Genomic DNA, 27,977 nt, shown 5'->3' with positions numbered 1-27,977 from the left:
ACCTAATCCCCACATCTTTGGACTGTGGGGGGAAACCAGAGCACTTAGAGAAAGTACACGCAGACACAGGGATAATGTGTGGACTCCACACATTCAGTTACCCGAAGCTGGAATTGAACTCGGATCCCTGGCACTGTAAGACAGCAGTGCTAACCACTTGCCACCATGTCGCCTACAAATCAGGAAAGGCTGGGGAGGTTTGGCCTGTATTCTTTGGAGTGTAGAAGAATGGGAAATGATCTTATTATGAAGGACACAGTTTAAAAAATAAGAAGGCTCCAATTTCTGATGGAGAAGTTGTTTTTTCAGATGATCGTTATCTGCAGAATTCTCTTCCCCAGAGAGCAGTGGAGGCAGTGTCATTGAATATTTTTCAGGCTGAGTTTAATAAATTCTTGATTAGCAAGAGGGTTGAGTCAAAGGCTCATAGGGGGTTGACAGGAAATTAGAGTGGAGACCATGATCAGATCAGCCATGATCTTATAAGAACATAAGAACATAAGAAATAGGAGCAGGAGTAGGCCATCTAGCCCTTCGAGCCTGCCCCGCCATTCAATAAGATCATGGCTGATCTGTCGTGGCTCAGTTCCACTTTCCCGCCCTCTCCCCATAACCCTTAATCCCCTCTCTTATCAAGAACCCATCAACCCGCTTTTTAAAAATATTTAGCGAGGCAGCCTCCACCACTTCAACGGGCAGAGAATTCCAGAGATCGACTAAGTCGGTTAGGATCGTATTCACTGGAGTTTAGAAGAATGGGAGGGGTTCTCATTGAAACTTAGACAGTTTAGTTTAACTTAACTTAAAGGGTTAAAGTTAGACAGGGTAGATTCAGAAAGAATGTTCTCAGTGTTGGGGAAATCCAGAATTAGGGGTCATAGTTTGAGGATAAGGGGTAAGCCTTTTAGAATTGAAGTGAGGAGAAATTTCTTCACGGGGGGGGGGGGGGGGCTGGATTTAAATCTGGTGACGAATCGTAGTGGAGAAATGTGACAGTATTCCATTAATTTTTCAGAGCCAGATCCAGTTACTCAGCAGTCGTTATTATTCAGATTACCTGTTTAAAACCCAGTTACACTCTGTGAACAAGACTTAACTTTTCATGGCATCTTGCAACAGATGAGGGGAACAGAAGAGAGGAAGTCCATCTTATCTTGTTCTCATTGGCAGTTGAACGATTATTTATATTTTTAACGTTTCCAGCTCTCCTCTTACGATTCTTTTGTTGGTGCAACATCAAAAGGTCTGAAAGAGCACATGTCTTTTCCCAGCTTTATACAATAAAGGTCACCCTTTCTCTACTTTCAAAATGTCTACAAAAACCCCCACCAATCATCCTGCCTCAATTGCCTTCTTGTCTCTCTCTGTATTTAATGGGATGCAGTTTACACACAAGTGAGATATGTTGATGGTGTGTGATGAAGCAGGACGGAAGGAGGCTTGTGTGAAAAGTTGGGCCGAAGGGCCTGTTTGTGTGCCGCAAGTTCTATCGGCGGAATTTTACAATCATATAAGTTAATGGACTTTTGCACAGCTTGCTGCATTGTCTGGCCCTGCCCCCGTCTCGACAGGGCTGTAAAATCCTGCCCTGTCCCATTAACTTGTTGCTGTTTTTCCTCATTCAGGGACGAAATGACTTGGACACTGTTTCTGCCTGACCCTCGTTCTTGGGATTACTGGATCCCAGATCATAATAAACTTGCTGGTACTTTCTTTCTGTATTTGCTGTGCTTATATCACACACCTCTACACTGTCCTTTCGATTGCTCCAGGTGACGTTACCTTGCAAAGCAGCCAGGAATATAATACAGCAATGTGTCTTTCACACCACATGGTGGCACCGACAGCAGAGGGGAGGGAAAACTCATACTAATTCCAAACTAGCAAAGTTTCTAATGTTACTTCAAACACAGCGCAGCACGACGCTTGCTGCATTAATCGCAATTTATTAATCTCCTTTGCTGATTGCACTGCCTCCTCCCCCTCTTGTCACAAATGTTCTCCAATTAGAAAAGAGGCTGTTACTAAGCTTCCATGCTTACAGCACCCTGCCCAGTTTCACATCTGAATGTCATTTTGAAGCTGCCCGGCTGTTAGGAGGAAGTGGAAATATTTGATCTGCACAAAGGGGAAATTCCAGCTTTTGCTTTATTAAAAGGTCTCGCTGAAGATGGGACTATTGAAGGCGCTTATCCCAGTCTTCCTGCTCTCTCACACAGTGTGCTCTCTGCCAGAGTTTTCTTTCAGAGGTAGGCAGATCTCTTTTTTTTTGAAACACAGGAAACTGATATCTGTTTGTTTCACTCAACCCCGGGGAAAGCCGATTATACTGGTGTAACAGGAGAGATTTTGATCAGAAGAACCTTCTGAAAGTGACTTGTTAAGATCTGGAGTGCTCTGCCTGTTGCTGAAACCAGGCTGGGTAATAACTTTCTCAAAGTGAATTAGATATATATTTGAAAAGGAAACGTTTGTGGGTCCTTCAGGAAAGAGACTGGGGGGGGGGGGGTGATTTTTAAACTCAGATTGACGCAGCCGTGTAGACATCTGGCTTTGATTCAAGTATGCAAAACACTAAGAATTTACATAAGTCTCAATGGTCTCTAGCTTTTGCTTTTGAAGAGGTTGACTGGTTCTGGCGCAATTTTGGCAGCCAGACACCAATCCAGGGTTTATAATACACCGGATCTCCTGCCACCACTCCATTTTTCCATGTTGTTTCAGGCAACAATTCAAAACTACAGACTGTGTTGGTTAGAATTCAGAGTGTTAGCATTTTTTATTTTTTGCATTAGGAGGTCAGGGGCTCAGGTTTCATTCTACAAATCAGAGCACAATATTGAGGCTGACAATCCCAGTGAGGTACTGAGCTACTTCTTGCTGCACTGTCAGAGGTGCCAGTTTTTGGATAAGATGTTAAACCAAAGTTTTGCCTGCCCTCTTGGGTAAATGATCCCATGACATGAGGGTGGGGTTGTGACAGGGGATGGTGGGGGGAGACTTGCCAATGGACTCATTGGCCCAGTGACCTGTGTTTGGGGGGGGGGAGGTGACAATGCCGATGATGTGTGGGGAGATGTCTAATAAAAAACAAAGCAGTTTGGCAATCAGAACAGACCCTTCAGTCCACGAAGCCTGCACTGATCATGTTGTCCTATCTAGACCAACTGCCTGTACCCCCCCCCCCCCCCCCCGCGCCATTCATGTGTCTATCCAGATAAGTTTTAAACGTCATTTCACGTGTCTACCTCAAGCTCACTTGGCAGTGCATTCTGGGCCCCGAACACTCTGTCTAAAACAAACTTACCTCACACATCTCCACTGAACCTCCCTGCCCCCCCCACCTTGAACTTGTGCCCCCTTGTAATTGTCATTTCTGCCTGGGGAAAAAGCTTCCAACTGTTCACCTTATCTATGCCCCTCCAAAATTTTATGAATTTCTATTGGGTTGCCCCTCAGCCCCGGTCTTTCCCGGGAGAACGATCCCAGTTTATTCAATCTCTCCTCATAGCTAACACCTTCCACACCAGACAACATCCTGGTAAACCTTTTCTGTACTCCCTCCAAAGCCTCCACGTCCTTCTGATAGTGTGGAGACCAGAATTGTACACAGCATTCCAGATGTGGCCTAACCAATGTTTTATTTAATTGTAACATAATTTGCCAACTTTTATACTTAATGCCCCATCCAATGAAGGCAAGCATGCCGTATGCTTTCTTCACCACCATTTCCACCAACGCTGCCACTCTTAAGGATCTGTGGACCTGTACTCCCACATACCTGTTTGTCTGTGCTCCTAATGGTTCTGTCATTTATTTTATAGTGCCCACCTGAATTGGATCTACCAAAATGCATCACCTTGCATTTGTCTGGATTAACAAGAGGTCCCAGCACTGATCCCTGCTGGCCTCCATTCAGGAAAACACCCTTCCACCACTTCTGTCTTCTATGGCCAAAACACAGTAAAAAGTCTGACAACACCAGGTTTTAGTCCAACCGATTCTATGGCCAAGCCAGTTCTGAATCCATCTACTAGTTCACCCTTGATCCCATGTAAACTATCCTTTTGCACCTGCCTGTCATGAGGGACCTTGTTAAATGCTTTAATAAAGTGTATATAGACAACATCCATGGCCTTTCCCCATATCAATCATTTTTGTCACCCCCTCAAAAGATTCAATCAAATTAGTGAGATATGACCTCCCACTTACAAAATCATGCTGTCTGTCACTAATAAGACCATTCAGTTCTAAATGTGTAATAGATTCTAACCCTGAGGATCATCTCCAACAATTCCACTATCACTGATGTCAAGCTCACTGGCCTATAATTACCCAGATTATCCTTGCTACCCTTCTTAAATAATGGGACAACGTTGGTTATCCTTCAATCCTCTGGGACCTCACCTGTTGTCAACACGGAAACAAAGATTTCTGTTAGAGGCACACAGCAATGTCTGCATGGGGTGGGTGGGGGGGGTGTTGTTTGAAGCCAGTTCACAGATGTACCTAGGCTCTGCCCCCACCCTTGCCTCACTGGCATAAGGTTCCCAGCTGTCAGAAATTGACAATGCAGGAACACTGCAGTGTCGCCCAAAGTACCAGCGTGAAGGAGTCCCGTTTTCATGCTGTTCTGACACTTAGGCCGTGATCTTATGAAAAAAAATTCTAAATGCTGAATGAGCAAGAAAACGGGTAAGTTTCAGACCTGTTTTTTGGGTGAGTTTGAAATTGCAATCTTATGCCACTCTACCTCCATATTGGAGAGAAGTGAGATTCTCACCAGTTCAGGGGGAAGGAGTTGGAGTGGAGTCTCAGCCAGTTTTAGAGTGCTTGGGGTGGTAGCATTTGGCACCGTCCCAATGTGTTCCTTGTCACACTCCCTCCGTGTCCCTGCCTACACTCCCACCCCCCACCCCTCCCAAACTGCCAATTACCCCCTGTGCTAGATTTTCCTGAGCATCCCTTGTGCTAGTCTCTCTCTCTTCTGTCCTCCCCTTGATTTTTACCTCTTTTTCTGACTGTTGCAACTGCTCAGAAGTGTGGGTAAGTTTTTCACTCACTTCTTTCAATCCCTCAACTAGTTGACCTCAGTGCATGACTCTGCTGATGATATTTCTCTCCGACCTAGCTGGGGACTGTTTGACCTTCACAATCTGCCTTCCTGTTATGACAGAGCATCAATCTGAAACTGCACATGTGGGAGATGGTGAGGAGTAATGAATGGAGTGCCATGGGGGTCAGTACTGGGGTCTCAACTATTTACGGACTATATCAATGACTTAGATGAAGGGACCAAAGGTACCATGGCTAAATTCGATGATGACAAAGGACAGGTAGAAGAGTATGCTGAGAAGAGAACATTAGGAGTCTTCAGAGGGATATTGACAAGTGAAGCAAATGAGCATAATATGGGAAAATTATTGTGAGTTAACCCACAGCACATGGGCTGCAGTGATTCAAGAAGGCAGCTCACCAATACCTTAAGAGCAACTAGGGATGGGCAATAAATGCTGGCCAGCCAGCAACACCCATGTCCCACAAATGAATTTTAAAAATGGGAACTTGCTTTTGGTAACATAATATCTTGGAAAGGGTGGTGACCACCAAGTGGAGTAACTGAAGAACTATTCGTTCATAGGAATAACTAGAGAGAGTGATAAAAATGCTACCGATTGCTTCAACTCCAGCCCCCTCAGCTAGTCCGTTTGAGGAGGGGTGGTAATGTGCAGTATGTATATGCTTAATGTCATTTAATGACATGAGATGCTGAAACTTCTTGCTGGTAAATGCTGTCAATTTGTCAGAAACCAACACTTTGAGTAAATCATGGGTGGCAAATGTTTGCCTTGATGTTTCCACTGTTGCAAAAGGAATCAGGGACTTTATTTCATAGTTATCTAGCCGTTTAGAGTACGCATCCACGATAAGTCCCCAAAAATGGGCCTACAAAATCAACATGGAGTCTCGCTCATTGCCAACCTGGCCACTCCCAAGGGACTGCAAACAGTTGTGCCTGGCATTAAGCATGTTGTTTCTCCTGCCCAGACAGCAGTGAAGGAAGGGTCATAGAATATTTTTAGGGTCTAGTTAGGTAGAATTTTGACTAGTAAGGAAATCAAAGGGTACGTGGAGGCAGACAACTGAGGCCTCGATCAAATCACCCATGAAAGGTGGAACTGGCTCAAGGGGCAAAATGGTCATCTCCTGCTCCTAATCGTATGTTCATACATTTTGTATAAGTCAACCACAGATGAATATTGAAGCCCTCTACTTATCTCATCACTCAGAGATTAACAACACTCGCCAATGCAGCAACAGGGAGACTGCATCCTGGGGTTAAGGATGCCTTGAGATGCAGGACAAAATCAGACAGTATTGTGACAACCCTCATAATTGAATAGTCTCCTTACACCATATGTTGGGAGGTCCATACATGTTAGGTGGCCAGTTGGAAGAGTATAGACTGGGAGAATATTGATCCTTGATTTATTATTGTCACCTGTATTGGGATGCAGTGACAAGTATTGTTTCTTGCACGCTGTACAGACAAAACATACCATTCGTAGAGTACATAGGGGAGAAGGAAAAGATAGGGGACCGAACACAGCATTGCATTTACAGGTAGTAAGCTGATTTTTCTCTGCACCCTATGTGATCGGACCATTCAGTGTCTGATGGCAGCAGGGAAGAAACCGTTTTTGAGTCGGTTGTTATGTGCCCTCAGACTTTTGTATCATTTCACCAATGGGAGAAGGTGGAAGAGAGAATGTCCAGGGTCCGTGGGGTCCTTAATTACGCTGGCTGCTTTTCCAAGGCACTGGGAAGTGGAAATGGAGTTGATGAATGGGAGGCTGGTCTGCATGATGCATCGGGCTACATTCCCAACTCTTTGTAGTTTCTTAGTCTTGGACAGAGTAGGAGCCATTCCAAGCTCTGATACAACCGGAAAAGGATGCTTTTTCTATGGTGCAACAAGAAAAGTTGGTGAGAGTCGCAGTGGACATGAGACAGTATGAGTGGAACAACCAAGAGTTAGTGCCTACAGAACGAGAAGGAAATGGTTAATATGTATTCACAATCTTCTTTTCTTGTTTATTTTTCAGAAATAAGTCTGTTCAAAGAATGGATGATCACGGTAAATATTTCTTCCTTCAAACAATGTGCCTCTCCCTTGGTATCCGACATGTTCAGTCTGACTGCAGTAGGACAGTGCTTATGCTTGATAACTAAGTCTTCTGGACTCCAAGACTTGAAATCAAAATCCTTTATTCTGAAAGAATAAGGCAGTTCCACTGGAGGTCGATGTGAAATATGCCAGAGCAATAATGGAAGGAAGGGGCATTCTCCCAGTCACTTGGCCATTGTTTTCTCCTCCATCACACCAAAAAGTAGATCATTGCTAGTTCAAGGACCTTCATGTGCACAAAATATTTGACATATTTGCCTACAAAACAAGTCACTGAACCACAAAGCATGCCCTTGTGTGTTAGAGTTGTACCTGGAGATACAATTTATCTGTATTGCAAAAGAAACTGTTTCCACTGAGTCAATATGCAGAGAACACAGATTTAATATAATTGACAAAAGAAACAGAGGGGACTGAGCATTGTTCTTGTACAGAAGGTTATTGTGAACTAGAATGCACTGCTTGAAAAGGCAGTGGGAACACATGCAAAAGTAACTTGCAAAAGTGAATTGAATAATTCAAGAGAAACACTGGATAAAAGCAAATCATTGCAGATGCCGGAATATGAAACCAAAAGAGAAACTGCTGGAAAATCTCAGCAGGTCTGGCAGCATCTGTAAGAAGAGAAAAGAGCTGACGTTTTGAGTCCAGATGACCCTCTGTCAAAGCTAAAATACATAGAAAGTGAGAGATATTTCTCCTGCAGTGTGAGGGAATGAAAGATGAGTCAGACCCACAAAACCAGGAGAGATTCACCCATCACTCATGGCACCTTCCCATGCAGTTGCAGAAGGTGTAACACCTTCCCCTTTACCTTTTCCATGCTTGCCATCTAAGGTCCAAAACATTCATTCCAGATTAAGCACCATTTCACTTGCACTTCTTTCAATTGGTGTATTGCATTTGCTGCTCCCAGTGTGGTCTCTATCGGAGAAACCAGGCGTAGACTGGGTGATCATTTTGCTGACCTCCTTTGGTCTGTGCACAATCAGGACCCTGACCTTCCAGTTGCTTGCCATTTTAACACATGGTCCTTCTCCTATGCCCAAATGTCTGTCCTTGGCCTGCTGCAATGCTCTAGTGAAGCTCAACGCAAACTGGAGAAACAATATCTCATCTTCTGGCTAGGCGCTTTACGGCCTTCTGGTCTCAGATGATCAGCATTACCCCACCTCCACCCCTTAATTTTCATTTTATTTAATTTTTTACTGTTCTCTACTCTTTTTTATTTCTTCTTTGTCTTTCTTCATTTTTCTTCCCTCCCTACTCTGTTCCCCTTTTTCCTTACCTTCCCCCCACTTTGCTTCCCATTTCCCACCCCTCCCGCCCCTGCCCCCTCACACATCTTCATCTGTCACATCTTACCCTCTGATTTTAGCTTCTCTGCTGTTTAGCAAGTCACATCCTTTATTCTCTCTGTGGGCAGCCACGAGCAATCTTTTCGCCTGGTTTCTGTGGCTGTGACTCATTCATTCTCTCACCCTGCAGTATAAATATCTCCCATTTCCTATGCCTTTTAGCTTTGACAAAGGGTCATCTGGACTCAACGTCAGCTCTTTTCTCTCCTTACAGATGCTGCCAGACCTACTGAGATTTTCCAGCATTTTCCCTTTTGAATTCAAGGGAAACAATTTACAGGAATATGGGGAAAGAGCAGGGGATTGAGACTAACTGGGTTTCTCTTTCAAAGAGCTGACACAGGCATGATGGCTGTGCTGTCCTCCTGTGTTGTAACATTGTCAACTCTGGAATTGCCTTCCTACCCCTCTTTTTTTCTTCCAACTTCTTTTTCCTCCTTTAACATGCTCCTTAAAACCTCTGTTATTATGGTCTCAGGTCTTAGATGTGGTAATCGGGATTTGGACTTTCAGATGATGCCGGTGGCAAGGCAGTTAGTAAATTCTATCTTTTATTAAACTCTAACTGTACAATACAAATTTTTGGCACAAGGTTCTGTAGAGAACTATCTCCATGCCCTGTTTTGTCATGTGATCTTGCATGGTGATGATGGGCAGGATTTTCCAGCCCTTCCTGCCAGCAGGATCTTCCAGTCCTGCTAAATGTGACCTCTGCTGTAGATTCTTTGGGGTGGGACAGGTAAACTATGCAAATTGTCATTGACTTCAGCGGGACTTGGAGATCCCAGCGCAGCCAATGATTACCCATCTCCGGCATAGGAAAACCCACTGAGGGGGTTGGAAAATCCAACTTAATATTTACATATTTAGCATTAACCCTTAATGCTACAAAACTGCCTGTTTGACCATACTCTTGGTCATGTGTCTTAATATCTCCATATTTATTTTGATTGTACATTTTATTTGATGATCACTCCTGTGAAGCACCTTGGGACAATTTACCACATTAACAGTGAAATATAAATGTACATTGCTGGTGATTCCAAATGATAATTCACTTATTTCTAAACTTTGCAAACAGCACAACAAAGACTATAACACAGAAGAGTATGAGCACAGGCTACGGATCTTTATCCAGAACAAAAGAAAGATTGAAGCTCACAACAGTGGTAAACACTCTTTCCAAAGTAAGTTCACTCAAGAAGGCTCACAGCTACTTTTTGGCATTTCCTCCTGCAGAAGCTGTGTTTTGTCCAATGAGGCAGAGTTCAGAATGAGAGAAAATAAATTTCTAGCTAAACTGCTCAGGGAGCAATGCCAAGAATCACTTTGTCACCAAAAAGGAAGTGGAAATTACTCCCCAAAAGCAGTTGAGGCTGAGATCCATAGATTCCTGTTAAGTAAGGGTATGAAGGGTTACAGAATCGATGGTTATGCATGGAGTTAAGATACAAGTCAGCCATGATTTAATGAATGGTGGAACAGACTTGAGGGGCTGAATTGCCTCTTCTTGTTTCTATGGTTCCAAATAGCCCGGAGAATATGAGATTAAATAAGAGAAAAAAGGTGAACGTAAAAGGTTGAGGTGTTAAGAAAAATAGGAAAGGAGCCAGCAATTTAGCCCTTCAAGCCAATTCAGTCATTCAAAGAGATCATGGCTGATATGTGATTTAACTCCATTTACCTGACCTTGCCCCATGTCCTTTTAATTCCTTTGGTTAACAAATATCTATCTACCTGCGATTTAGTTTACAATAAACATTGTATCATAGAATAGAGTGCAGAAAGAGATCATTTCAGTCCATCGAGTCTGCATCGACCACAATCCCACCCAGGCCCCACCCCCACAACTCCATACGTTTACTCTAGTTAGTCCCCTGACACTAACAGGCAATTTAGTATGGTCAGTCCACCTCACCCACACATCTTTAGACTGTGGGAGGAAACCAGAGCACCCAGAGGAAACCCACACAGACACGGGGAGAATGTGCAGAGTCTGCACAGATAGTGACCCAAGCTGGGAATCAAACCCAGGTCTCTGGTGCTGAGGCAGCAGTGCTAAACACTGAGCCACCATTATCAATTTCTGGTGAAAGAGAGATCTAAACTTTTATCACCCTTTGTGAAGAGAAATGTTTCTGAATTTCTCTTTCGTTTTTAGATGCTGTTCCTAGTTTTAGACTCCCAGCCAGAAAAATAGTTTCTTACAGCAGACTGGAAGTAAATGACCTAATTGTATTTATTTGAGTATATAAAACATCAGATGTAGTTGCTTTTGTGTAATCGTATTCCTGTTCAATTGATGCTTTCACTGGAACACGAATTTTACAGCACAGTAACATGATCAACAATATATGATCTAATGTCTTCTTAAGTGACTTGATGTTCTAATTTGTTTTATAATGCTCCTGTGAAGTGCTTTGGAATTTTTTTAATATTAAAAGCACAGATAAATGAATTTGCGATATGGGGTGGGGGGGTCGTGTACAATGGGTGTTGATTGTACCATAAAATATAAAAGAGTGCAGTGACATACAATCACCCAGAGAGGCATTTACGCATTTCAATGTATTATTTTTGTTAATTCTGTCAATACAGTGGGACTCAACCAGTTTTCTGACTTGACCTTCAGTGAATTTAAGTCATTATACTTGCTGCAAGAACCACAGGTAACAGCTGGTCTTCTGCTCGTCTCCCCCTTGCTTTGTGCTGGACCTCTGCATATTCTGTTTGACCTCTGTCTCCCTCACCTGTGGTTTCCATCCAAATTCTGTCACAAAAGTACAAGGTCAAGGCTGATCGTGTACAGATCTCCAAGGATAGAAAAAGCCGAATAGAAATAAGGCAGAGAGGGAAGGAACACCGGGGGGAGGTTTGGCAGTGTAAATTACCCTGTTCACACCTTATCCCAGCTCCTTCTGTGTCCACGCTCTGTTCTATATTCTTTCAAAGTGCTATCTCAGGAAAATGCTTTGTTGAAATGGCGGCACGGGCTTGTTGGGCCGAAGGGCCTGTTTCCCGTGCTGGGTTGTTCTTTGACATCTTTGACATCTTCTCAGCCAGATGTTTGTGGGTTCAAGTTCCACTCCAGAGACATGAGCACATCATCTATGTCAAGGTTCCTGGTGCCAATACTAAGGTAATGCTGCATTGTCAAGAAGGTGCTGCCTTTCTGGTAAGGGCATGAGGCGTTACGGAGGCCTTGTCCACCATCTCAGGTGGATGTAAAAAAAATCCCACAGCACAATGTTGAAAAAGAGCTGAATAGTTTTGTGCAACTAAAAGAGAAAATGCTGGAAGATCTGTCGATATGAGAGCATCTATGGGGAGGGAATAGCGCCAATGTTTCGAGTCTAAATGAACCTTAGTCATGTGTTCTGGCCAATATTTATCCCTCAACCAACATCACAAAAAAAAGTTTATTTGCTTGCTGTCACATTGAATTATAATGCTGTGGAAGTTTGCACAGATTAGTTGCCACATTTTCCAACATTACAACAGTAATTACACATCAAATGTACTTATTTGGCTGTAGACTTTAGGGAATTTTGAGGCTTGTGGAAGGCAGTATATAAATGGATGTCTTTCTTTTCTTCTTTCCTTACCCTGTGCCTGGCTTTGTGTTCTGTGCCTTATTATTAGCAATGCTTGCTCTACAGTGTAATATTCTGTACAATTTACTAGAGTTTAGTTTTATTCTTAGTTCTTTCCTTAAGTCTGGTTAGTTATTGCAATGTTTTGATTTGTTCCAGCTATAACTAACCAGCCAGGTTGATCAAATCCTTGAAGCTTGGCAATGGTATACAGTATTTAACACCAGTAAAATGATCTCTCAAGCTTTGTTTCTGGAACAAGCTCTTTAAAACTAACAGGATTATCTAAGGAAACGTAGGAGCTGATGGGTCAGTGAATCCTGTCGAGTAAATAATACAATGAGATAATGATAAAACCATTGTTTTGATTTCAAGAAAGTAAATTAACAATTTAGTGTCCTATTAAACAGTTCACTTCGATTTCAGCTTTGGGCAACTGTGCAAACTCACAAACATTCTCCTCATGTCTGTGAGGGTTTCCACCGGGTGCTCTGGTTTCCCCTCAGTCCAAAAGATGTGTAGGTTAGATGGATTAGCCATGGTAGCGTGGGGTTACGGGAATATGGGATGGTGGTGGTTGGGGATGGGGGAGTGCCTGAGTAAACTGCCCTTTCGTAGAGTCGGTACAGACATGATGGGCTGAATGACCTCCTTCTGCACTGTAGAAATTCTATGGTGCTTAAACTGTAATATTAAGTTCACAGGTTGGGGGGAAAAAAATCAATTTCCAAAATGAAAATCCATTGTGTGTGTTCATTGTTCCATTTTAGATTGTGAAATTACACAGACAGCATCACTGCCAATGGAGAATTTCCATGTGTTGAGCCATACACAAAGACACCAGAAATAGGGAGGCATGTGGCTGAAACCAAGCCTGCCTGCATCCCCAATACTGGCGCACACATGGCACAAGGTGTCTGTGTGGCTAATCTTGGTGCTGCTCTACCCACTTCCCTTCCAGTGCTGCCAGTCTGACATTTTGTGCACTGGCACTTGCTTCACAAAGAATGGCATTGGAAAAGCCACCAACCAGCAATCACTGCTGCTGCCTGAAATGGAATTGTGGTCAATACGGAGTTTGAGACAGGATTGATGGAGTGCTGGAGGTGGCAGAGCCAAATGGAGGAGCCCCCCTGTACTGGGAGAAATGTCATGTTGATGAGCCTGCTGTAACAGGGCACTTGCCCTCACTACCCATGCCCCCCACCCCCCACCCCCACCACTTAACCTGTACCCACCCTCCCTTGGGGAGTGGGATGGACGAGCTCAGATTGGATACAGAGCAAGGACGAGCAGTGCCCAAATGTGGCTGTGCGCTGATAAGAGCAAAAGGGAAGGTGTGTGGCCAGGTGGCAGGCAGGAGTGATTAAATGACAAAAGGAAATAGGAGATAATGATGTGACAAGCACAGGAAGATTGGTCTGGAAGAGTTGAACAGACAACAGCAGAACGATTGCCAGCACCTGCTCGCCAATAAATTGGGAACAGTGGCTCTGATGTGAATTTATTGAAGCTGATGTTTGAAGGCCTCATTTGAAAGATGAAAGTTGATCTTTGACCTTCACTGGAACAGTGCAAGAGGCCAAGGACAGAGTTTGAAGTTTGTTTCTTTGTGTCACAAGTAGACTTGCATTAATACTACAATGAAGTTACTGTGAAAATCCCCTAGTCACCACATTCTGGCACCTGTTCGGGTACACTGAGGGAGAGTTTAGCATGACCAATGTCCCTACCCAGCACATCTTTTGGACTGTGGGAGGAAACAGGAGCACCTGGAGAAAACCCACATGGGCATGGGGAGAACGTGCAAACTCCACACAGATAGTGACCCAAGCCAGGAACCAGGAATGGTGCTGTGAGGTAGCAGTGCTAACCACTGTGCCACTATATGAGAGGGTCTAAGACACAGAATTAAAATGGCAAATGACCAGAAGGTTAGAGTCACACTTGCACACTGAATAGAGATGTTCAACTAAATGAACAACCAATGTAGAAGAAACCATTTTATGTGGAGTTGCCAGTGTTAAACTGGGGTAGGCACAGTAAGTAATCTCTCAACATTAGGTTAAAGTCCAACAGGTTTATTTGTTAGCACGAGCTTTTAGAGTGCCACTCCTCACCTGATGAAGGAGCAGCCCTGCAAAAGCTCATGCTAACAAACCTGTTGGATTTTAACCTGATGTGAAACCACTTACAATGTAGAGGAAGGCACATCGTGAGCAGAGAATATTCAACTGAAAGAAGTAACAGTAAATTGTTGTTTTATTTCACCTGGAAGAACTTTTTTGGGCACTGGACAGTGGGAAGGAAGCAACAGCAGGTATTACATGGGAAGTGTTGTGGAAATGGAGGTGGTGCTGGGGAGATGGTAGAGTGGACCAAATGTTATGGAGGGTCCCTCCCAGGCATCTCTACACTTGCCACATGTCACATCTCACATTATTCATCTGGTGTATTCCAACCATAAATGGAGTTGGACAATTTATAGCTAGCTTCTATGCTTGGGGGGGGGGGGGGGAGGAAGCAGGATCTAGACCAAAGTGGTTTGGGGTTAAACTTTTTTTACTTCCTCTAACCTTCCCCAACAGAACTGCTCAGCTACACGAGGGAACCATTACAGCAGTGAGAATTTGCTCCCTGAGTCTGTAGACTGGAGAAAAAAAGGAAACTATGTCACTGCTGTGAAGAATCAGGTAAAGCTCATTTCTTTGTGCTCGAATCGAATGAAAAAACTGAGATGCTGGAAGTCCAAAATAAAACTGGAAAATGCTCAATAGATCTGGCAACATTTGTGACAGAGAAATTGAGTTAATAAGCCTGATTTTAACTCGCTCAAAACCTATTCCCTTACACTGAGACAAAATTGGGCCCAAAGTTAGAGATTTCAATAGTTTTTAAACAGTGCAGAGGCAGAGAACAGTACAGATGAAACTGCATTAGCAGCCAATGAGTTGGAGGGGGTTGGGGCATATGGCAGAACTCACAACAATCTAATTTACAACAGGTCAAGTTTATTTACTCAGAAAACAGACTTTATTTAAATAGCCCACTACAGCAAACAGTCTACAGAGTCTATTTAAAAAGAGTCTCTATGAACTACAACAAATAGAACTCCCAATTGAAATCAATGCATTGTCTTCTGATAAATGCAGAATTATTTTCTGGTAAATTGCAGTGAATGAAGGAAAGTGATACAATACAAATACTGTACGTAAAATCAATCCCAGTCACTGCAGCAGTGTGGACTTTAGGTGTACTGACAAGAGAATTAACCAATTATCCTTGTCATGAATAGCATTGTAACTCCAGGCAGCTGGAAAAGCAGGGGAGTGAGTGAAAGGGAGAGGGTTAGAAGGGTGAAGGGAAAAAGTAATTCGATGTCAAAAGAGAGGATATGCAAGGGAGGTGATGACGAAACAATAGCAATCGATACTGAGCCACAAAGATCAGGAGGCCAGGCTGTCAGTCAGGGCTAGATTAGTCACTCGCTTGAGAACCACTATGGTTGAACCAAGAAACTCTGGGCAGGGAAAGTGAAAAGCATCTGTTTCCAGTTGCCGTCCAGTGGCTGAGTCAGGAGCACTTGGTCATTGGCCAGGGACTGGATCATTCTTGATTGTGATGCCTTCTACTGAAATATAGCGAGCAACCCTCGCCTTACAGGGGCTAATAATATGAAATAAGCAAAGGTGGGAAAATAAGAAATAAATAATTAGACTAGCCAGCAAAACACAGCACTGTAATTAGCTGTTTAGATAGTTGGGAAGTTTTTTGGAAAATGAAGGAGCAGAAGGAGGCCATTCAGCTCCTTGAGTCTGTTCTGTCATTCAATTACTTTACGGTGGATCTACATGCACTTGCCACAGTTGCATAACCCTTAATATCCTCTTCCAACTTAAGTCTATGGTAAAGATACTGAATATGAACTTTTCCTCAATTTTCAAAGTACCTGTGAGAGTTAGTTCTGAGTGTGCTGGGTCACTGAACTCCCTTCATATTTGTTCGTCTGACTGAGCAGTATACCCATAGAGGATGTAGTTATTTTGTCCCCGTCTGACCTGGTCCATAGACTGAATGCCAAATGCTTCATTTAGCCTGCCACGTGTGGCTGGAAATGCATTGACACAAACCCACTTGAGACACATTAACAGGTATCAGTGTACTAATTATCTGTTATCTGTGGGCGCAAGAAGAGGGGGCGGCCATTCAGCCGTATAGCCTGTTATTCCAATTCATGGCTGATCAAAAACTGGAGTAACTCTTGACCTGTTTCACGCCCATTCTATGAGCAGAAACTGCATTCAGGAGTTGATTTCAGTCAGTATTTACCCAGACTTACGAATATCTTATACATACAAAACTCTACTAAATTCATGCTGGCTAGAGCATTGTGATTAAACACTTCCTGTCTCCCACAGCCATTTCCCAGGACAGGCAAAAATGCAGGGTCAAAAAGGAAAAATCCACTGGTGAATTCTTTCTTATTCCTCTAAGAGACCAAAATCCAGGAGATCACACTGACCTACCTGTGATGTGTCCCAGTCAAGAATCGATTCCGCTTCCTTTGGAACAACCAGTAACACTTTCCAGAGACTCGCTATTCCCTGGGGAAAACAAGAGATGTCCAATATCTTATCCTTACTCTTCCATAGTTTAAACTCAATGTCTCCTGCTCTTTCGCATTCTATTCAACTGTAATTATCTAGAAACAGGGGCTTTATCGAACCCTTCTATTATATAGACCTGTCGCAAGCAGCATCCTGTTCAACTTTTTTTATGGAGTGAGCAGCTAACTTAAGTGCATGGCCTCTAATTTTTATGCACAGCTGCACACATGCAGTGAAGGGGCTGACTTGTGTGCAGTCTGCAAGGGGACTTTCGAATTGCTGTAGCTACGAGGTTTAAAGGAACATTGGCAGCAGTTCATTGCTTAGTCAACTATGTTCTGTCAACACTATTTATGTTGTCTTTAACACAGTAAAATGTCACAAGGTGCTTCTCAGCATTGTGACCAGATAGAAAGATGACATTAAATCACAGAAGGAGATTGACAGTTGGTCAAAATCTTGGTCAAAGAAGTAAGTTAATCAGAAAGGTGCAAGTAAATGGACCCAGCACCATAATCTTGTCTGAGTAGCTTTAAGCTTGAAATTGCACACAATTGTCCACTTTGCCCCTGTTTTCAGTCTGAGTTTGTATTCTACTCAGGGCGAGTGTGGAAGCTGCTGGACCTTTTCCACCACTGGCTGCTTGGAATCTGTCATTGCAATAAAGTCAGGGAAACTTGTTCCACTGGTAAGTGTTATACAAAATTTTGTTAGTCTTTGGAATGATATGATACATCCGTCCTCATACTGGAGTAGATTTTGATATCTTAAATCTTTCCATAGGCGGAACAACAACTTGTAGACTGTGCTCAGAACTTTAAAAACCATGGGTGCTCAGGGTAAGTGAATCAGTGGCACATTGAGTTTCCAATTTTGTCTTTTTGAACATCAGAAAAAGACGTGACCATTAGGGAGTCATTTCTTCAAAATGAATGCTCAATCCTGCACACTTTACCCTCTCGTCACAACCTCCGGGTGGGTGAAACATTAGCAATTGAGTGGACACCATCCATTGAAATGTAATTCTGCCCTTAAACAATACCATGCTCTTACATGTATTAGTGTACAATGAAAAGTATTGTTTCTTGCGTGCTATACAGACAAAGCATACCATTCATATTAGAAGGAAAGGAGAGAGCAGAATGTAGTGTTACAGTCATAGCTAGGGTATAGAGAAAGATTAACTTAGTGCAAAGTAAGTCCATTCAAAAGTCTGGCAGCAGGGAAGAAGCTATTCTTGAGACAGTTGGTACGTGACCTCTGGCTTTTGTATCCTTTTCCCTGACGGAAGAAGGTGAAAGAGAGAATGTCCAGGATGCATGGAGTCCTTAATTATGCTGGCTACTTTGCCAAGTCGCTGCTTGGGAGGCTGGTTTGTGTGATGGATTGGGCTTCATTCGTGACCCTTTGTAGTTTCTTGTGGTCTTGGACAGAGAAGGAGCCATACCAAGCTGTGATACAATCAGAGAGAATGCTTTCTATGGTGCATCTGTAAAAGCTGGTGAGAGTTGTAGCAGACATGCCAAATTTCCTTAGTCTCCTGAGAAAGTTGAGGCGTTGGGTTAGTATTTTACAAGTTTAACAGTACTGTATCTATTTCATGTTTACACTATTGTTTTTAATGTTTTTTCAGGGGACTGCCAAGTCAAGCTTTTGAATATATTAAATACAACAATGGGCTGGAAAGGGAACAGGATTATCCTTATGAAGGAAAGGTCTGACTTTACATTTTCTTAAACTGTCCAATATTGGTAGAATGTGCCTCACTTAATAGGCGTGCAGTGTTTTTATCACGTCTTTCTGCAAATGAATCAATAACAAATACATTTCAAAATGGCAGGCTGTCGGGGAACACAGTGAACTGTACTCTGCCCTATATGGAGTTATTTACTAGCATCCAAATGCCAATAGAAGTAGCTCCATTGTAGAGGATGGGTAATATGCACATAAACTCAAAACATTGAAAAATGTATGTGCATAAGTAGTTTGGGCAAATAGGTGTTTTAAGATTAACTCTGCTCCAATGGGTAAGACGCCTCGGGCAGGAATCATACCAATGGTATCTTAAGAGACAATTTATGAGCAGTCTTTTGGTACCAGTTTGGATTGGTGTGTAGTTTCATGCAGGCAGCTGACAGAGAACATTGGCAGTACCCCATTTTACATACCTTACTTTTATTTCCATTGACTTCCAATTCACTGTGATCATTTCACACAATCACATGCAGTCTCCTTGTCCTTCTCTCACAACTTAGTTTAATATTCCAGATTTCCATCACAATCTTGAGACTGAGACTTAGAAAGTCAGCACCATTTCAGGACTGACCTCTCCAATAAGCAGAGAATGTCAAACCAGCAAGATACTGAAACAATTAATTGTTCTGTTGTGATTATCTCAGGATGGACCTTGTCGGTTCCAGCCCAGCAAAGCTGCTGCATTTGTCAAGGAAATAGTCAACATCACTGAGGTAGGTTGCAGTCTTCCAATAACCATATTATGACACTAAGTGTGTTAGTGCTCCCTCAATAATTACAACCACTTGTGTATTTTTCTGAGCTAAATCCAGAAACCAGTTTAATAAAAAAAACTCAGCTGATTCCCAATAGGATTAAAACTCTTGATTTTATTTGAAATTAATAGAACCAGTTGAATTGCAATTCTGAACCTCAAGTACATTATTACTCCTCACCCCTGACAAAAAGCATTGATTTAAATCTCAATTTGTTTTCTAGTATGATGAAGCTGGAATGATGGATGCTGTGGCAAGGCTGAACCCAGTCAGTTTTGCCTTTGAAGTGACCAGTGACTTTTTGAGTTACACCAAAGGTGTTTATTCCAAGTAAGTTCTTTGACTTTCAAGAAGATGGCTCAACACCACCCTCGAGGGCACCCAGCAACAGGCAAATAAACGCTGGCCTTACCAAAAGCATCAATAACATTTTAATTGTAGGACTTGGTTTCAAAAAAGTCTGTGTGGCATGGCAAGGCAATTGTGCTTCTCTGAACTACTCCATGTTGGAGGGAAGGAGGGAGAAAAGGAGGGCACTCAAGCTTTACAAACAGTTATGTATTTTTGATGTATAATCAATATAGCCCCCACAAACTGTAATTATTAATATTAGTTGGCCAGGATATTGGGAGGTCTCCAATATTCTTCATCAGAACACTGGTCACAGGATTTATGCCCACCTTGGAGGATAGAAATAAAGACTTTTGCTTAACATTTCATCTGAAAGGTATTCTCAATGAATCATTTCTACAAGACACCATGGGAAACCCCTTCCACAGATTTACAGCATGCAGATTGTGTGCTGAATTATTTCCATAACTCAGTCCCAATTTATGAGGATATAGCTTGACTCAAAACTCCCTTATAAGATATTGAGCTTGGAGTGCTTACCATTTCATTCACATCAGGCACTTTTTACTACCACCACCCCCGACACCACCCAGTATTCAGTCATCAGAGCACTTGTCTCCACTCATGGGTGGGGCCCAAACCCATACAACTCAGAGTTGGGAGGGTAATACTGCATCTCAGCTCAGTCCACTAATGGATCACAATCAGGACTAGATAATGCTTTGATACAAAATCTCATTATTACAATGATTCCTCCTGAAAATGATTAGAAAGATAAAAGTTGCAGGACCAGAACACCAGGGGACACAGTCCCACTGAAAGGGACTCATGGTTGCCCAAAGTGAAGGCTGATGACTCCATCCCAAGTTGCAAATAAGAGTTGTTAACACAATATTGTCTAGTGCATCTATACTCACACTTGCTGAACCTTGGAAATCAAAGAATCATGGTGTCAGCCATGATTAATTGGATAGGACCCTTGATTCTGAGGTCAGAAAGTTACAGGTTCAAGCCCCACTCCAGAGACTTCAGCATATAATTTACACTGACACTCCTGGTGCAGTGCTGAGGGAATGCTGGATATGCCACTTTCAGATGAAACATTTAAACTGAGGCCTAATCTGTCCTCCCAGGTAGATATAAAGATCTTGGGGCAACATTTGTAAAAAAAAGCAGGGGAAATTGTCTTGGCTAATATTTATGACTTAACCATTATCACTAACATGGGTTGTCTGGTCGTCATCAGATTGTTAATTGTAGAAGCTTGATGTTGGCATATTGCTGGCTGTATTTCCTCTACCACAACTGTGACCATACTTCAAAAGAACTTGATTGGTTGTAAAGTGTTTTGGGACATTGAGATTGTGAAAAGTGTTATCAATAGCAAATATTTAAAAATCTCCTTTTGCCCCATGTAGCAGATGCAATTCAAGATCAGCCTCAAGCACAGACGGGCTGGAAACTTGGCAGCGCCTGAGGGGTCTGCCAGGCTGTCCATTATTGTTACTGATCTTCTCCAAGGTTGATAAACTGGATTTTTGATCTGGTTCAGTGCAGAGCCTGAAGCCCGTGCCTGTGTGTTCTCAGCTCGCAGCAGGTTCAGGCTCAATCAGGTGCCTACTGCATTGAATTTCCTGAGAGATCCCATGAGTCTGTCACCCTCACCCCTTCAATATGGGAGATGCAGGTGGGGAGTCATGGGAATAGAAGTCAGATGTTTAATCCGTCAAGTATGTTCCAACATTCAATAGCTGATCTCCTGACCCAACTTCACATACCCACCTCTACCCCTTATCTTAATTACTTTGCTTAAGAAAAATCTATCCATCAGTTATAAATTTAACAATTGATCCAGCATCAATTTCCACTTGTGGAAGAGAATTCTAAGCTTCTGCCACACTCAGATTGTAGGAGCGTTTCTTAGTTTCATTCCTGAAGGCCTGGCTTTAATCTCACACTATGCCCTTAGTCTTAGATTCCCCAACCAGTTGAAAAGGTTTCTCTCTATTCGCCTGACCTATTCCCCTTAATAACTTGCAAATTTCAATCAAATTGCCCATTAACTTCCTAACTTGCACAGAACAGGACCCTAGTTGGGGTAATCATTCCTAAATGAACATTTTGGAGTTCAATAATCATTCTGGTAAATCAGCACTGCATTCTGTCCACAGCCAGTATGTCCTCCCTAAGGTGCAGTACCCAGGACTTCTCAATGATTCAAGATCTGGTTTAACCAGGACTTTAGATAACTGAAGCCTGACTTCTACCCTCTTGTCTTCCTACCCTCTAGACATGGGCCAGCTTTTTGTTTATTTTCTGTATCTCTGCATGACAATTTTAAGACCTATGCTTTGAATCCCAAATCTGTGTATCCCCACTGTCTCTAGCTTTTTACTATTTGGAAAGTATATTGTTCTATCCTTCTAGGTCTAAAATGGATAAACTCGTTTTGAATTCCACTAATGTTTCTATTCTCAGTCCTGTTCAAACCCTGTCTCTCCTCATTGAATTGTCTGCAAGACAAACTGTTCAATTCAAACATCTTCCCCCAATATTTGATTCCATAACTCTACTACTCACCGGATAAAATGATTCTGCATCACAAGCATATAACACTGTTTTAAATCTTAACCTGCAAATTTCTGAATCCTTGAAGGTGTTTGAGATATTTCTGGTAGACCTGCTTTTCTTCAGAGTTTCTTGTTGGAAAGTAGAGTTGATTTCTCAATGGTGCTGCACACCAGGAGGTAGGATCAAGTCAGTGTTATAATGACAAAGTGGTTAGCACTGCTGCCTCTCAGTGCCAGGAACCTGGGTTCAATTTGGCTTTGGGTGACTGTGGAGTTTGCACATTCTCCCCCTGTCTGCATGGGTTTCCTCCAGTGCTCCGGTTTCCTCCATGCTCCAGGTTAGGTGCACTGGCCATGCTAAATTGCTCCTTAAACCCCATGACACTAACAGGGCAAATATATGGGGATAGGGCCTGAGTGGATTGTTGTCAGTGCAGGTTTGATGGGACGAATGGCCTCTTTCTGTACTATAGGGATTCTATGCTGCTTGAGGTGAAGTGGGTTAGAAATATGTGAATGATTTGAACCAGGCCAGAGACCTTAATTCAGTCCCTGTTTCAAAATCATACATTATAAATTCTAGTGGCTATATTTATGGCAACTGCCCATGTCAACTTGCCTTGCACCACTGATGGTGCTGTAATTGCAGCATGACAAGTTTACATTGGCAGCTCTCATTATAAATACCAATGGGAAAAGTTGAATGGAATTGTGCATGAATATCAGAATTTTGATGTATTGAATAGAAAGTGGAACTAATGATTTTTAAAACTTAAATCTTCAACAGCCCAAACTGCAGTTCAACCCCAGATAAAGTGAATCATGCTGTCCTGGCTGTGGGATACGGGGTGTCCAATGGAACCAAGTACTGGATTGTGAAGAATTCCTGGGGCCCCAAATGGGGAATTGATGGGTCTGTATATTTTCTTAAGTAGTAAAATAAGATTTTATTCTTTTAACAGCAAATATGGGAATTGCAGAGAGTATCTTATAAAGATTGATATTGTGAATTGTCCCAGTGGCTCAACTGGTTAAGATATTTCGAGCGGAGAGAGGTTCCAGGCTCAATATTTGAAGTGTGTTGAGGTATCCTTTCATTCCCACCCTTATGCTGAACACTTGAGTAAAAACATAGTACTGATAAAGGTGTAAATTTTCATGGTTTATTTAACCACTAAAAAAAAGAAAAGTGGATAACAGCAGCAGCCAGAGCAGTGGCATCATAGCTGGCTCTGGGACAAAGCACCCCACAGCAATAGTTATAGGGGACTCTGTAGTTAGGGGTACAGATATGTGCTTCTGTAGATGTGGAAAGACTGTAGGATGGTGTGTTGCCTCCCTGGTGCCAGGGTCCAGGAAGTCTCTGAATGGGCAGAAAGCATTCTGAAGGGAGAGTGTGAAGTGCCAGAGGTCATGGTACATATTGGTACTAAAGACTTGGGTAGAAAGAGTGATGAGATCCTGCAGCAGCAGTTTAGGGAGTTAGGTAGAAAGTTAAAAAGCAGGACCTTAGGGTTATAAACTTAGGATTACACCCTGTGCCACGTGCCGGTGAGGCTAGAAATAGAAAGATAGTACAGCTCAACATGTGGCTAAGCAGCTGGTGTAGGAGGGAGAGTTTCAGATGTCTAGACGATTGGGATCTCATCTGGGGCTGGTGGTCCTTGTACAAGGACAGGTTGCATCTAAACTGGAGGGGCATAAATATTCTGGCCGGGAGGTTTGCTAATAGAGGATTTAAACTAGTTTGGCAGGGGGTGGGAATTAAAGCAAAGGTGAATTAACTAAAAGGGAGCCAGAAAGTAGGGCCACTAAGACTCGGAACAGGCAGGGTGTAGTTACTAATCAGAGGGTCTGTTGGACTGAAGTGCATTTGTTTCCATGTGAGAAGTGTAACGAGGCAGATGAACTTGGAGCTTGGATTAGTTCTTGCAACTATGATGATGTTGAAATTACATGGACTTGGTTAAGGGAAGGACAGGATCGGCAATTTAATATTCCAGGATACAAATGTTTCAGGTGGGATAGAGGGGGATGTATAAGGGATGTGGAGTTGCATGACAAGGAGAATATCACAGCTGTACTGCAGGAGGATACCTCGGAGGGCTCACAGAGTGGCAACACAGGTAGAGCTTAGGAATAGAAAGGGTGTAGTCACAATGTTGGGGGTTTATTATAGACCTCCCAACAGGCAGTGGGAGATAGAGGAACAGATATGTAGGCAGATTTTGGCAAGGTGAAAAAGTAATAGGCTTGTTGTGATGGGAGATTTTATCTTCCCCTATATTGACTGGGACTCACTTAGTGCTGATTGGAGCAGAGTTTGTAAGGAGCATCAAGGAGGGCTTCTTGAAACAGTATGTAGATAGTCCAACTAGGGAAGGGACCATACTGGATCTAGTATTGGGGAATGAGCCCAGCCAGGTAGTCGACATTTCAGTCGGGGAGCATTTCAGGAACAGTGACCACAATTCAGTAAGTTTTAAGCTACTGATGGATAAGAGATAATCCTCAAATGAAGTTGCTAAATTGGGGGAAGGCTAATTACACCAATATTAGGCAGGAGCTTAAGAATGTAGATTGGGGACAGATGTTTAAGGACTGATGTGACACAAGGGAAACATTTATAATGCATTTACAATTTACAGTTCAAAAAATACTAATCTACCTGCTTTCCAAACTGTTTCTTAATATGAATTGCATCAAGTTCAAATTACACTGACTGTATTTCTGATTTTTCTGGGCACAAGATGATCTCTGATCAGTTTTAAATGCTCACTACGTTAAATCCAGTCAAGGGTAGGAGTGCGTGAAGGTGACTTAGAAAGTTATTTGTCAAGACTGAATGTGTAATACACTCAAAGCAGTGTGTGATCAGTTTCAAGTGAGCCTATTTGGGGTACTTAATAACTAACTTAATTATAACTTAAATAAATTTATTAAGTAAGAGATGAACTATCTTTTGGTTGACTGAATTGCAAGGACCCATAATGGTGGTACAAGTGCTGGCCATCCTGAGACAAGAGCCACTTGATCACGTAACATAGCTACTCAACTACCAGAAATAGCCTCGTCACTGTACATTTAACCCTGAAATACACTTACTCAAAACTTTTTATAACTGCTGCATCTCCAACTTGCTGTTTGTGGGTCAAAAACAGGAAAATGCTGGAAAATCTCAGCAGGTTTGACAGCCTGTGGAGAGACCAGTGTGTTCTCTCTCCACAGATGCTGTCGGATCAGCTGAAATTTTCCAACAGTTGCTGTTTTTGTTTCAGATTCCAGCATTCGCTGTAATTTGCTTTCATCTTACTGTTTGTGGGAACTTGTGTAAGATTGATGTATTTCCTGCAATACAGCAGTGACTACATTTCAAAAAATGTAATTGACTGTAAAGCATTTTGTCATCCTGTGTTTGAAAAAGTTGCGATAGAAATTCTTTCTTTCTCTTTCTTTTTTTTAGATATTTCTACATTGAACGGGGGAAGAACATGTGTGGCTTGGCTGCGTGTGCTTCCTACCCCATCCCACTGCTCTGAGATACTGTGGAATCCCAGCCCAGACCTTATTAAATTGCAAGGCTGATGTAACAAGGGAAACATTTACAATGCTGATAATTCAAAAAATACTAATAATCTACCTTTTTTCCAAACTCTCTCAATATGAATTGCATCAAGTTCAAATTACACAGACTATTTCTGGGCATAAGATGATCTCTGATCAGTTTTAAATGCTCATTACATTAAATCCAGCCAATGTCAAACTACAACTAAAGGCAAATGTCCATTTTTATAAAGAACCTTTTGTGACAAATGAACTTTTAAATAAAAGTGCTGATTGTATTCCTAGATAAATGATAAATCTGTTGTAATGAAATACAAATGATCAATTTTTATCTCGAGCTCGAGACCAAAACAAAATTTTTCTGTCAATGAGTTTCACACACTTTATCAGAATTCCATAGTTAAACTTTAATAAATAGACTTGAAACAAAAGCAAAATACGTTTTGACATTCAGGGAAATCTCCTCAACATCTGAAAGAACAAAGGCAGGTTAATGCTTCAGATTCAGACCTGTCATTGTGACTGGATAAAAAAGGCAGGTCATCACCTGTATAAGAGTAACCAACATTGAGTGGGCAGGAATTGACAAGAATGGGAGTCAAGTGCAGACTTGCCAACCATAGATTTGTCATCTGCTAAAAACAAGAGGCAGCAATTTCAATTTTAATCTGTATTTTTCCAGTTCCCTTTTTTTTGTTTAATGACAGTGTCACTTTTTTAATCAAACAAACAAAGCTTCCCTGCAATGAATAATGAACTTAATTATAAAAGTAAAGGAAACATTATAAACCTAAATAAAAACACTGGTAACATATTAATTAGACATTCCAGACCCCTTGGTCCTCACCTGTTGCACAAGAGCTCAAGTATGCTGGAGGACATTGCACACGTCCTTTTCATAACTACCAGGACATGGACAATGCCAAGAAAGAGAGGCAAGCAGAATGACAACCAGCCTCCATGGGCCGTGTTCAATCTGGACCTGCACAACAGGTGCTTTGGACAGTCTGAGGAACAGGACTTTCATCAGGTGCTGATTGACCTGCTTGGATTTTCTGTAGCTGCAGCTTTTATCCTAAATATATAAAAAGTCAAATTTATACTGTGAATCATTTTGAAAACACTTTTGCTGTATGTTGCAATGTGAATAGGGCTGGTAGGCTTACATCTGCTGTAATTTGGTATTTAAAATAAGTTCACTCTTTGGTTTCAATTTCAACCTCATCAATCAGGCAGGATGTCTTTACGTCTGATAGATGTTGGTTAGGCTGGTGATATTATTACAGGCTGGAAACTTAAATCCGTGGTGCTTTCGTACAAATACCTAGGATCACTGGAACAAGGAGGCCATTCAGCCCCTCAATGCTGTTCTGTCATTCAGTTAGATTGTGGCTGATCTATACCTTAACTCTATCTATCCACCTAGGTTCTGTAGTCTTTAATTATCATACCTAACAACAACCCATCACTCAGTTTTGAAATTTCCAGTTGACCTCCAACTTCAAGAATCTTTTGGGGGAGAGAATTCCAGATTTCAAGATCTATTTAATATGCTGAAACTCCAAGTGCAATTTTCACACATTTGAAATAATTGAAACTATTATGATTCACGCTATTTTTGTGCAAATGCTTAATTTCTACTCTTGTATTTCATTTTTGTTAAGCTTTTTACTGCAATAAAGTTTCTACCCTTTTGCGATCAAGTATTTATATTGATATGTATGTTAAATTCTCAGCACCACCGGCATCAGGTTATTTTCACATTTTATTTATATTTTTGTGTTGTCAGGGGATGGGAACATTTATCCACCTCTCAACAGCATTGAGCTCCCTCCATTCCATCCAACAACTTACCTTAATTCCAATCACCGAAGATAAACACTGCCTATTCCCTTCCTATTTCCTGCACATCTGCTCTTGTGTTCTAAGTCTGTTGCTGATTGTGACAAACTGAATGAGGTGACAAAAAAAGTCTTATTTATAGAGAAGCGATCCCAATATCCAACAATGATTTTAACTTGCAATCAGAACAGTACGGAACAAAAACATATTACTGTCAACTTATTAATTTTGTTAGTAGTCAGCTTATTTCATATGAATGTAGAAAACTTACAGAACAGGAGGAAGTCCTGGTTTAAAAAAAAACTATCCACCCTAATGCCACTCTCCAACTCTTAGTTTGTAACCATGTAGACTATGGCATTTCAAGTACATATCCAAGTTTTTGTTTTAATG

At 42.0% G+C, this 27,977-nt stretch overlaps 1 protein-coding gene across 1 annotated transcript; it reads left to right on the top strand.

Annotated features, from left to right (window-relative positions):
* Positions 1 to 1,968: 1,968 nt before the first annotated feature.
* ctsh (cathepsin H) lies at positions 1,969 to 27,448 on the top strand. Its single transcript, XM_080214184.1, has 12 exons — positions 1,969 to 2,249; positions 7,107 to 7,138; positions 9,629 to 9,734; positions 11,146 to 11,216; positions 14,729 to 14,833; positions 17,349 to 17,435; positions 17,531 to 17,586; positions 18,381 to 18,462; positions 19,147 to 19,215; positions 19,481 to 19,587; positions 22,966 to 23,091; positions 25,642 to 27,448. The coding sequence occupies exons 1-12, from the start codon at positions 2,171 to 2,173 to the stop codon at positions 25,715 to 25,717; spliced, it is 996 nt and encodes a 331-aa protein (XP_080070310.1). The 5' UTR covers positions 1,969 to 2,170; the 3' UTR covers positions 25,718 to 27,448.
* Positions 27,449 to 27,977: the final 529 nt, after the last annotated feature.

The sequence above is a fragment of the Carcharhinus amblyrhynchos genome, chromosome 28 (genome assembly GCF_965287045.1).
Source record: "Carcharhinus amblyrhynchos chromosome 28, sCarAmb.v2.hapA, whole genome shotgun sequence".
In the NCBI taxonomy this organism is placed as follows: Eukaryota; Metazoa; Chordata; class Chondrichthyes; order Carcharhiniformes; family Carcharhinidae; genus Carcharhinus; species Carcharhinus amblyrhynchos.
This window is presented reverse-complemented; position numbering and strand designations above follow the sequence as displayed.

Coding starts and splice junctions, on each gene's coding strand:
- ctsh (XM_080214184.1), top strand. CDS start 2,171: ATGGGACTATTGAAGGCGCTTATCCCAGTCTTCCTGCTCTCTCACACA. Junction 9,735..11,145: donor TGGTAAACACTCTTTCCAAA/GTAAGTTCACTC, acceptor CTGTCAATACAG/TGGGACTCAACCAGTTTTCT. Junction 14,834..17,348: donor TCACTGCTGTGAAGAATCAG/GTAAAGCTCATT, acceptor TATTCTACTCAG/GGCGAGTGTGGAAGCTGCTG.